At 33.6% G+C, this 11,553-nt stretch overlaps 1 protein-coding gene across 21 annotated transcripts in view; it reads left to right on the top strand.

The window, feature by feature from the left end:
- Nucleotides 1–1,420: 1,420 nt before the first annotated feature.
- Nucleotides 1,421–11,553, top strand: part of TNNI3K (TNNI3 interacting kinase) — a 301,864-nt gene continuing 291,731 nt past the window's right edge. For all 21 annotated transcript variants that reach the window (XR_006691546.3, XR_001484720.3, XM_074003752.1 and 18 more), the window contains exons 1-2: nucleotides 1,421–1,525; nucleotides 2,134–2,242. Coding sequence is in view for 19 of the 21 variants with exons in the window: in XM_074003752.1 (XP_073859853.1) it covers nucleotides 1,486–1,525; nucleotides 2,134–2,242 (149 nt within the window). In the remaining 2 variants the exon portion in view is untranslated. The remainder of the gene's footprint in view (nucleotides 1,526–2,133; nucleotides 2,243–11,553) is intronic.

Below are 11,553 nucleotides of genomic sequence, written 5' to 3'. Positions count from 1 at the left end.
CTTAGAGAAAGCTGGTGGAACTGAAGATGTCTGGCCTTCAAACAAGGAGAATGTAGAGTGTATGGACCAAGGTAACTAGATGCCACTGCAGTACAGCAAGTATTAACAGCTGTGGTAGGCATGTACTGATAAAAAGGGAAAAGGAGAATATGTCCAGGTGAGGACAAAGTGTCTATGAAGCCAGATACCTGATGCGCCAACTGTATCTTATCAGTCTGGAAGCCTTACCTCTGAAACTTTGATTACTTTTGCTGAGCAAAAGATGTGCTGAATCCTAACTTTGCCTAAGCATTTATTCAAAAAGAGAGTTGTTTGAACATTTAACTATAGAAAATATGAAATCCATATCTGTTAAGTTAAAGCTATATCCTCTGGATGTGAATCTGAAGATTAAAGTTTATACTTTCTAGGTATAAGAAGATTATCTGAAATAAATATACAGTGAAAAATTTAATGTTTTCTTTCTGGGTTTCCCATTTATTCTCCATCATAGCCTGGGTTCTTTAGATCAGTAGAAATATGCATACAATATGCACACAAAGAGAAATGTCCCCATAAAGTAAATGGAAGGTGCATGAAAGAGAAATTCTGAAAGACTAATCAATAATATCTAGCTTGGATGTTAGAGTCACATGGTCATAATTGATTCCAGACTTCCAGCGTACTAGCAACTCTGTGTTTTCTCATCCATAATTTGTGAATAATATCTACCTAGCAGCACTGCATGAGATTAAATAATGAAATATATGTAAAGCACTTAGACTAGGGTCTGACACATAGCAAATGCTCAATCTTCTTAATCTTATTGTTCTTGTCATTTATTATTTTATGGATTGCTATTTGTAGAACTTAATGTCTTAGATTCTTATCTATGATTCTTATGGTCAGAATATTCAACAACAGTATAAATCTTGGTCTATGTTGAGAATTTCTTCATACAAACATAATTATGTAGCTCTTATATAGGCCAAATTTACATTCATTTCTATTAGTTATATGCCAGAGATTATGAGTTTTTATTATTTATTTATTTATGTAGACACATTCTATTACTACTCTTTACCAACTGCCATTATTTTGGCTTAGGAGAAAATGATCTCGAAAGAAGGTCTGGGTAGTTTTAATAGCTCTTTTGTGAACTTCAGATGTAACTGAATAACTTTCTAGATTTATCTGTTAAATAAATGGTCCATGAAAGTATGTACGGGTAGATAATTGATGGAAGCAAATAATCCTATTGAAACATTTGCTATTTATTTTTGATACAGTTCTTTTAAACAGACTGATTAGTTCCCTTTATGATTTCACCCTTGAAAGCACACACGATTTTGTTCTTTGTCATTGTTGCATGACATTCCATTTGGCAGTTGGGCTTATTTTTAGCCAGACTATCAAAGTATTTTTCAACTGGGCTGTCACTGCACTTGAACTTGGAATCTTATAACTTGAAGAACTGCCCTGGAGAAAAGAAGAAACTTATAATAAATGGGAAATTATAAATCTAGACCAACCCAAACTTGTACTGGTAATTATTCTAATTATTCTTATTTCCTTAAATGTAACATGGTTCAATTACAGTTACTGATAACTAACAACTCATTGGAATATGTGTTAATTTGTATACAGAAGATAAGGCAGCATGTTATGTGGAAGTCTTTGAAAAACTATCTGAACTCAAATTTTTTTTTCTGAAGATCTTTATAGGAAACAATAAATTTCTTATAAAAATATTACTTTAGTTCCTTGGTATAATGTTACAGAAAAAAACTTGGAATAATGCTGAATGTAGGGATTTTAGAATTATATCTTAAGTATCTAGTATTTAAAACCTAAAAACCGTCTTGCAACTAGAAATTGCTGTAATTAAAATGCAATAAAATCAAATGAAATAAGTCAAATATATTTTTCTATGTAAATATATTATCCAATAACAAATGGATTCTTAATTACTACAATTCAATATGATTGCATTTTAAATATAAACATCTGCATTTTAAACTCACAATCCGTAATTTAAATTAAGTATTGTAAATTCTAGAATAAAAACAGTTTTGATTACTTGTATATTATGATCTGTGTCTACATTTTGCAAAACACAACTATAAATCCATCTCATTTGTTCTTCTTTACTAGATGAATGGAAGAAAAAAGTCAGTGAATCATATGTTATCACAATAGAAAGATTAGAAGATGACCTGCAGATCAAGGAAAAAGAACTGACAGAACTAAGGCATATATTTAGGTAAAGTTGTAAGAGTTATTTCTTTGTATAAGTGTCTACAGTATTCACCTTATTTTTTAAAGTATCTGTGTATTTTTAAAACCTGTAGAACCTCAGACAAAAGCAGTCATGTTCTAAGCCTTAGGATGTCAGATTATCTCTTTTTGACCACTCATATCACTCTCAAAATGTAAACATAATGTCTCACCTCCTTAAAAATATGACTTGTAATATGCCATCATTAAAGTTTAAAAATAAGAAACTAAGGGCTAGCCTTTGAATGCAAGCTATTGTTAATCTCAATAATCTTCTCTGGAATTAGATCATTCTTGTAAACCATGCCAGCAATGAAAAGCAAGGTTTTTCTTCCCACATAGTGGTTGCATATTGGCCACATTGTTCTCTTTGAACTATGATGGTAAGTCCAATTTTAACAAAGCCTCTGGTCTCTTGACATTGAAAGGCTGTCCCTTAATGGAACTGAGTATCATTCTGCCCCTGAACAATCATATAACAACATATAATATTGCTTTCAGGATTTCAGTAGGTTTTGTTCCATGATAACAAGAGAAAAATAATCTAAGACAGTGTCACAACCTTGGAAGACACAAAATGTTCAGAAAAGAGGAGCAAGACCCTTATATACACAGAAAGCCTTCTGGTTAAATTGAATCTGACATTGAGAAACTAGATGCCCATTAGAGGGTCAAGAAAGTTACCTGCCTGCCTAAGGAAAAGTTCCAAATATGCCAATTAGTCATGTTCATTTACAGCTGTGTTACGTAATGCACTCATCACTCCCTCTATTTTACTTAGGAAACAAGTGTAAAGCAATGACCAAATGTCATATCTTTAAAACAAAATTTTAGATACCGTAAACATATAAATATCACATAACTGGCAAATAAAATCATCCATGTATAATATAGTTTATATGAAATTTGTCAGTGGATTTAACAAGGCTTTCACAAGTGTTCAACTTATGGTTCAAAAAATAATTGATTCTCTCTATAGTTTGGCCCAAGATGATGAACTCAACAGTGACACTTGTGATGAGATACCACTGATCTGACTTTTGCAAGTAGTATCACATGCTGAGATATGGAACAACATTTGAAATTCCTATAGAAATATAACTGGTACATTAGTATAGGAGAATTATAAGTATGTATGTGTTTTGTTGGAAAAATATGAATATAGAACTTAATCATAAACATCCAGCTCTTATTGACTTAAATAAATATGCTAAATGAAATGTGATTACATTGAAGAAATTTTCCTCAACTTTTAAAGGTCAAAGCCTCAGTTATTTAGTATTTTTTTTAATTTAGAAAGTATTGCACAAATAGGTCAAGGTTAGCTTAAACTAGATGTATCCAAACCTGAATATTAGGCTTAACAATAGATTTAAGATGTAAGGTTCTTTCTCATACCACATCAACAACTACAACCTGTCTTGACAACTGCCATAATGGACTTTTCCTATGTTTCTACTAAATGCAACAAATGTGACCTGTTTTCTCAGTAGCATTGGGGGTGAGAGGCAGAAATCTGTGTCAGGGAGCTTACAGTCCAGAATTTGTTCAGTGCCAGCTCATATTCAAGTGTTGTTCCAGATACATCAAATACAAGACATTATTTATCTATCATATGTAGATTGTTGTCATTTCATGTGTGCCCAATAATATTAACTCTAGTGGATGATAAACTAAGGATTAGAGACAAGGCATTGGGAGTTGTCAAATCACATGGTCAGTAAATTCTGGAATGTGACTTATGTCAAGGTCTGCCCGACTCCATAGATAGTGCTCTTCCTACTATACCCTGCTTACAAAAACAAGATTTAGGACCTGATGTATTCATTGATTTTTTGAATCATTATAGATAAAAAGCATAGTTAAGTAAAGGTGTGTAGGCAACAATGAATGAGTACCATATAAAGTTTAGGAAAAGTGAGAAAAAATAATGTCTTGACCATATTATCTGAGTTGAGTAAGAAAGCTATGCGAATCAATGTAAGAACTTTGGAGTCATACAAACATGGTTTTAAATACAGCTTCCTCTATTTATAAGCTGTATGTCCATGGATATGTTTTTTAATCTCCTTAATCCTCATTTCCATCTATAAAATGAGGTGAATAATAATTACCTCACAGGATATTTTCAAAATGAGGTAAATTAAATACTAAGTACAGGGCCCAACACATCGTAAGCATTGAATAATTAGAAATTTATATTATCATGATTGATTAGATAAATAACGACAATTTAAAGAACAGAAGCGTTTATCATAAAGTTAGAGTAACAAATAGCTTATTAAAAGTTAGAAAGAATGAAAGTTTTTATGAAGAGGACTATTTCAAAATTAAAATGTAAAGTATTAGCACAGTTTAGGATGATTCCAAAATCTGAAATGTAGCTTTTAATGATTTTTATTGAAAGGTATTTGAAGAATTTTGAGACTAGAGTATTAGAAGGCTCATCAAAATGGCTATCAAATTTACTGAGGATAACGGTTAGACATTTTTGGAGAGAAAGACCAATAACCTGGTCGTGATGACATTAAAGAAGCTACAGAATGTGATGATAAGGAAGTTGAGGAGAGGATTATCCAGTCTAGAATGATGTTTCTGCAAGAACTAGGGGCCTCTTATGTTAATGGAGATGGAGACTGTAGTACTGGCCAAAATTTTAGATTCCATGACTCCACCCTTTATCAAATGAATCAGAATCTCTGGAGATGTCTTCCAAGAACCTGAATGTTTAACAAACTCCCCAGATAAAACTATGCATAATAAAAATGATACTTCTAAAGTTTGAAAACTATACTTCTAGAAAGATATCCAAGTTGCACTGAGAACTCTTTACCTGAGGTGATATTAGTGAAGGGATGAGGAATATGGGAACAGAAAGAAAGCAACTGATATGTTCTACAGAGAGTCAAGAGAACCAAAAAACAAACAAGCAAAAACAGAATAATATGCTTTTGTCTGATTTCGTCAAGGTAGATAGCATAATCTGGGACAGAAAAGTCAATTGCTTCCAGGGCAGAGTTCTAAGTGTTTTCTTTTCTTTGGAATAAAATGATGGATGAAAGAAAGAAAAGAATAGTGTGCTGAGAATATAAATTTTCTTACTTACTCATTCACCAAATTTTAAAGGTAGTTGGGAAGATCAAACATAACGTTGTATGAAATGACATTTAAATGAGTATCTAGAGCATTATAGCTGCTGAATAAATGTTAGAATCTCATTACTCACCCTTATTTATTTCTCTTATAATATAAAGAGCATTTCTATGATAAGCGATTATGTTATGTTGCCTGACATCAGCCTTTCTCTAAACATTTAGATAGCAAGGAGACTGTATACAATGCCCAAAATGGAACGTTGAACATTAACACTAGCGTCAAAGGTAAAGGATCACTGATGTAAACAGAGTTTTTCATTCGCTAACCAATTTCTTTATGACATTCTTTGTAGATGCTAATTTCATTCATTATAAGATATTTTTCACCACATAATACACCATTGCTCTATTAGCTCGAATACACAATCTTCCTGACATAGCTTTTACCCACAATATAATAGACAGCAATATAGAACTAAATGAAAGACAGAAAGAGCTAAATAATTATCCTGCTTATGCCAATTTATAGCAGCTTTGGAATGGCAGCTTGATATGGGAAAGAAGGGAAATGGAAATGGAATGTTCTTTCATCTTCTGCTGTAAAGTTGCTACTCACTCACAACTTTGGACATTTGTTTAGGTAATGGATTGGTGGCAGGAAGAAATGAAGAAAAAGAGAAGGCAGGAGGAGAAGGAAAGACAGAAAAGGGCACCTTAGAGTACCATTGTCTGATTATATCCTCCTCGGTGCTGCCTCTAATCTTTATCAACATAATAACACTTACTACATGGTGGTGTTCTTATCCATTTATAGGTCTATCTCCCCACTAGTATATGTGTTCACTAAAGGCAGCGTTTTTTTCTTATTTAACCTTATTTATATTTGTATTTATTTGTGAAACAAACTAATAACTTAGTGCTTACCATATGCCAGAAATGCTTCTCTATATCTTTTTGTGCATCAGCTTATATAATCCTAATGGTGTATATGTAAAGTACTTTAGCACAGTGTCTGACACATGGCCAAACCTCAGAAATGTTTATTAACACTTAATCATTATTGTTTATGTTAACATCCCTCTGAAGTAAGTGTTGCAATTGCCATGTTATACCTGGAGAAAATGAGGCTAATCAAATTAAACTGGCTTGAACTAGATTAAACAATTTGTATGATTTACCTAGGATTACACCCATCTTTATTTGATTTAAAAATGTATCATATTAATAATCTTGGTTATGAATATTGTACAACCTTTTTGAAAAGATTATGGAAGTGATGGCTCTCCATATGTGACTTAAAACGTTTTCATTTAAATTATTTTGTTTCAATAGTTTTTATCATAATAAATTTTAAGACTATGTTTTGCTAATTTCATTGTCAGGCCAACTTTGTGTCTGCTTAATCTATAATATAATATGTAAAACTATGAGAATATTCCAGAAAAGTTATAATTTTCTTTTTCTTTTTTTAAACGGAGTCTCGCTCTGTTGCCCAGGCTGGATTGCAGCTGCGCGATCTCAGCTCATTGCAAGCTCCGCCTCCTAGGTTCATGCCATTCTCCTGCCTCAGCTTCCCAAGTAGAGCAGCTGCGACTACAGGCGCCCGCCACCAGGCCCGGCTAATTTTTTTGTATTTTTGGTAGAAACGGGGTTTCACCGTGTTGGCCAGGATGTTCTCAATCTCCTGACCTCGTGATCCGCTCTCCTCGGCCTCCCAAAGTGCTGGGATTACAGGCATGGGCCACAGCGGCCGGCCCAGAAAAGTCATAATTTTTAAACACTGTGCATCAACATAATCCAAAATAACCTGTATTTTTTTGGCATTGGGTAGATACATCTTGGTCAGTAATTACAGTGCTTCACTTTAAAACTGACTGGGTTTAATTATGTACGAAAAATGATCAAAAGAATGCTCTGTTCCATTAAAAAGTCAAAATGTATAGAGGAAATGAAAAAACATGTTTTCTGAGATATACCTTTTTGTACCTTTTCTCTCTGAAAAGTTCTGCTGAGGCCTGTTGCATTCCACTATACTCATCCTTAAATGAATTATCTTCTAAAATTATTTTTAGCACTATAGCCAACTATGAAATCTGGCTATTACAAGATGAATAGCTCTGGAAACTTTTCAAGCTGATCTTATTTAAGAGGAGTAGACCCTTTCTGTCAAACTACTAAGTAGGATATTGAAGGGGAAATGTCATGTTATAATTAACATAGAATGAAAATATTATTTGACATGTTTGGGTAGTGTGTTTTGCTAATTAGCCACAAAACAAAAAATAAGAATCATCAATAACAACAAAAAACCCGAACCCCAAAAGGAAACAAAGAATTCATAATGCCCTAAGCCAGTCTATTTCTCTAATTCGTTTCCTGTTTGTCCAGGTAAAACTATTTATGAACTATAATTTTACAGGAATATCTTGTGAAATCATTGAGAAGCAACTTGACCTCAATCTCTCTCTGTCTCTCTCTCTCTATCTCTCCCTATTGTTCTCCCTCTCCTTCTCCATCTCTAGCTTGCTATCTTTCTATCATTTTCTCTCCCCCTTACTCTTCCTTTCTTCTTCTCTTCCATCCTGTAATTCCATGATTCCTTTCTACTTTCCTATCCCTCTTTGGAAGAGCAATACAATACAAAAAATAAAATAGTAAAAATAATCAATATCAATGCCTTACTAGAAATAACTATTATAGCAGTTAATATTTATAACAGTTTTACAAACTCTAACTCATTTACACTTCACAACAATCTTATGAGGTAACAATTATTACATCAATTTTATGATACTTAGCTATTCTTGCTGTATCTGTCACTCTAACTCTATAATTGTTTATTGTATGAATGGCTGAATAAATGAACATACTTCACAGTATTAGTTTGCAGATTTTATTTGGAAGATATTGAACAAATATATTTCTGGATATTTCTTGGAGATATATGTTAGAAACATATCTTATTATTTGTCTGCTTCTATTGCTTGGAGGGCATGGGGCAGGGAAGAATCTGCAATGAATAGGCAAGAAGTTGCAACTAGCCATTTGAAACTTAAATGATCAGTTTGGGAAACGAGACGACCCATAAAAAATCCTTACCTTCTTTCTACATTATTGGCTTTCCCCTAAGTTTCAACCAATGAATTAGCTTTAAAATGTATCTACCTGTCTGAATAGCTTGGACAGCAGTGTGTTATTTTTTGGCCGACTGTTCAAATGTTACATTTTAATAAGTTCCCACTTGTGGTCATTCATGTCAGATATCTTCTTGAAAGGATGAGGTCATGAAAAAGAATTTTAATTGGATCACAAAACTGCACACTTTTCTGGGTAAAAGGTAAAGGCTAGGAAAAGAATTCATTATGCTACAAGAAAGAAAGTAACCTTTGGGTACAGAACTATCATTTTTAATGATTAAGAACAGCATTTACTATTAGAAATATATTCATAATAGTGGCTTTATTTTAATTAGGAACTTCATTCATGCCCCAGCATGCACGATGAACTCATTAGGATATGTTAAGTTACAGTGTGGCATGGCAGGTGATGAAAAATGTAAGGGGAAATTAAAAAATAAATTGAGCTTAGGGTATTAGAATACATAAGTGATGCTCAATTGGCAGTGAATTTGACATACACAGTTACTTTAGAAGAGGCAAAAGAAGAGAAAATGAAATTTCTCTCCTAGGAATGATTGCTTAAATATCTTGAATATTTTAATTACATGTTTCAAAACAGAAACGTTTGACTAGAAGTTAATGGGAAGTGAGAATTAGGATTCAAATATAGCCCCCAAAGTAACTCTCATTTTAAAAATGTACATTCCAGTTATTAAAGTTGAACTAAAAATTGTACTATTAAAATCACACTTGACTGCCAAATATTACAGGAGTCTATTCTCTGTTGATTCATTTTGTTGACATTAATAGAAGTTGCATCAGTTCAAGGAGGATATAATTCAAAAGGAGAACAAAAGCAACAAGGAGCAGCTCAGTTTAAAGCAAGGAACTCGAGGACTCTATACTGAGTCACTTACAGATGGTAAAGTCTAGTTCAAGATTCAGTTAGCTGAGGAATAATTGTTGAATAAAGAGTCATTAATCTTGCTTTCAATTTTATTTATGTAAATAATAAACATTTACTTAGTGCCTTTCTTTTTAAAAAATCAAGAATGGACCCTGGCATCTTGTATTTCTGTTTATTCCATGTTCATTTGTTTTGCAAAGCTGATCAGAGTATTAGATATCAGGACTAACGCAACAGTCAATTTCAGGATTTTATCTAGTATGTATATTTCCAGGACGGATGCATTCAAAGGATCCAGGAATTAGTGAGTAGTTTATATCAAGGAGACTCTTGAACACAACCTGAAGTGAGCCTTAAGAGCAGAAGCGAGGCATGTAGTAGGTGTTTAGTAGGTGTTGTGCCAGAATTATTGAACGGATCATCAAAGTTAGATCACAGAATAAGAAAGCAATTGAGTTTACCCTCTCAAATAAAGTGATTTTCATTTCAACTTTAACCTTTTTTCCCTCCTTTGCAGTTTTCATTCTTTGAATATCTCCACTGTTGAAAATACAGTAATATTAAAAGTTTGAGAGGTCAAGTTTAAATAAGAGAATCTCATGTGCAGTTCTGTGTTCTATGTATAATTTAAACTTTTCAGGGCACCTTGATAAATAAAAATTATGAATAGAAAACAGACATCTGAAAGTAAACTCATTTCACTCACACCCAAAATCTCACATAGTATCTAAGGAGAAATTCAGGAAAATCCCTCCAAAAAGAAAGGTGGGGGGGAAGTCGCATCTGATAAGATACTGGAAAAAAGAATATAATCCCAGTGTATTACAACTTCTGCCTGAAGCAAAGTTCTCTTGTACTCTGACTGGGTCAGATTTCACAGATAAAGGTCTAAACTCTGGTAAGGTTCTGTGATATAGTCCCTGGTGAGAAGTGGAGTGATTCTATTAATGAAATCCTTGTCTTTGTCTGAACAAAGACCATTGCCCCAGGAGGGCCCTAGAGAGCCACAGGTAGCCTTTCAAAAGGAATGTAAAGCTAAAATTCTCGACCTCTTGAGGTCCATGATGCTCCCAGGACATTTTTCAGTAGAAATGAGATCATATCCTTGGCCTTACAGGTCAATTTCAAGCTGCCTCCTGCCTATTTAAATCTCTAGCAGCTTTAGAGAGATAGCATAGTCTTTGGTGAGTGAGCCAAAGTCTCATATCACTTGTAAAGTACTTACACTTGAAAGGTACTATAAATTCAGAACATTATCATCAAGGCACCCAGTTAAGAACATCAAAAGCTATTGGAATTTTAAAATAGAAAAAGAAAAGGTGCTATTCTCCAAGGTACTGCTGAAAAGAGAAAGGCTCTAAATCCAGGGTCATTGAAGAACCTCAGTGAAATGCTTTAATTAGAAATGGCAAGTCTTGTGGTTTGTTTCCACAGTCGTGGGAATACAGTATTCTCAAACTTTTTTTACCCTCCTACCTTTCTTGCTTTCTGTGTTTCCCTGCAGCAAAACATGTCGACAGCTTACTAATACTGGAAAACACAACTCAACTTGCTTTGGAAAGCCTTTTGTAGAAGTACAATAAACTCCAGTGTTTATAAATGTTAATCATATAAGCAGGGAGTTTAGAATTTCATGAAGATAGTTAAGAATTTAACTCACTTCTATCAGCAATTTCCCTCAGCTCAAAGAATACGGCAATCAAAATCATTTCTGATGAAAGTACCACTGTTTCAAATGTCCACTTATAATAAAATGAGCCTACTTATAAATGATAGAGCTGTTTATGGTATTGCAGTAACTTCACAAAATAACATGATTCTTAGAAATGTGTAGTCTTTGGGCTCAGCCAGGCTTTTAAACCCGCGAACCCAAATATATTATGGATGTCTTGGAAGAAAGTAAACTAGGTACTTGGAACACACTTGGAAATGAATTTACAGGTCGCAGAGGTCTTCTTTGTGGTTATGACTTCAAATAGTAGAGGTATTCGGCAGAGCTGAACTCTGCCTTTCAAGCTAGGTAGATTGGATTTTTCTCTTAAAGGTTGTAGGAAATCAGTGTCCATAAATAAAAAGGGAAAGGAAACTGTGACTGGAAACTGAGAATGTTGATGGACAATGATTCAGCTCTGAGCTGCTTTGGCTTTTCTTCCTTGGTCTTTCTATTGTCCAGCAA

Source organism: Macaca fascicularis, chromosome 1 (assembly GCF_037993035.2).
Source record: "Macaca fascicularis isolate 582-1 chromosome 1, T2T-MFA8v1.1".
Lineage (NCBI taxonomy): Eukaryota > Metazoa > Chordata > Mammalia > Primates > Cercopithecidae > Macaca > Macaca fascicularis.
This window is presented reverse-complemented; position numbering and strand designations above follow the sequence as displayed.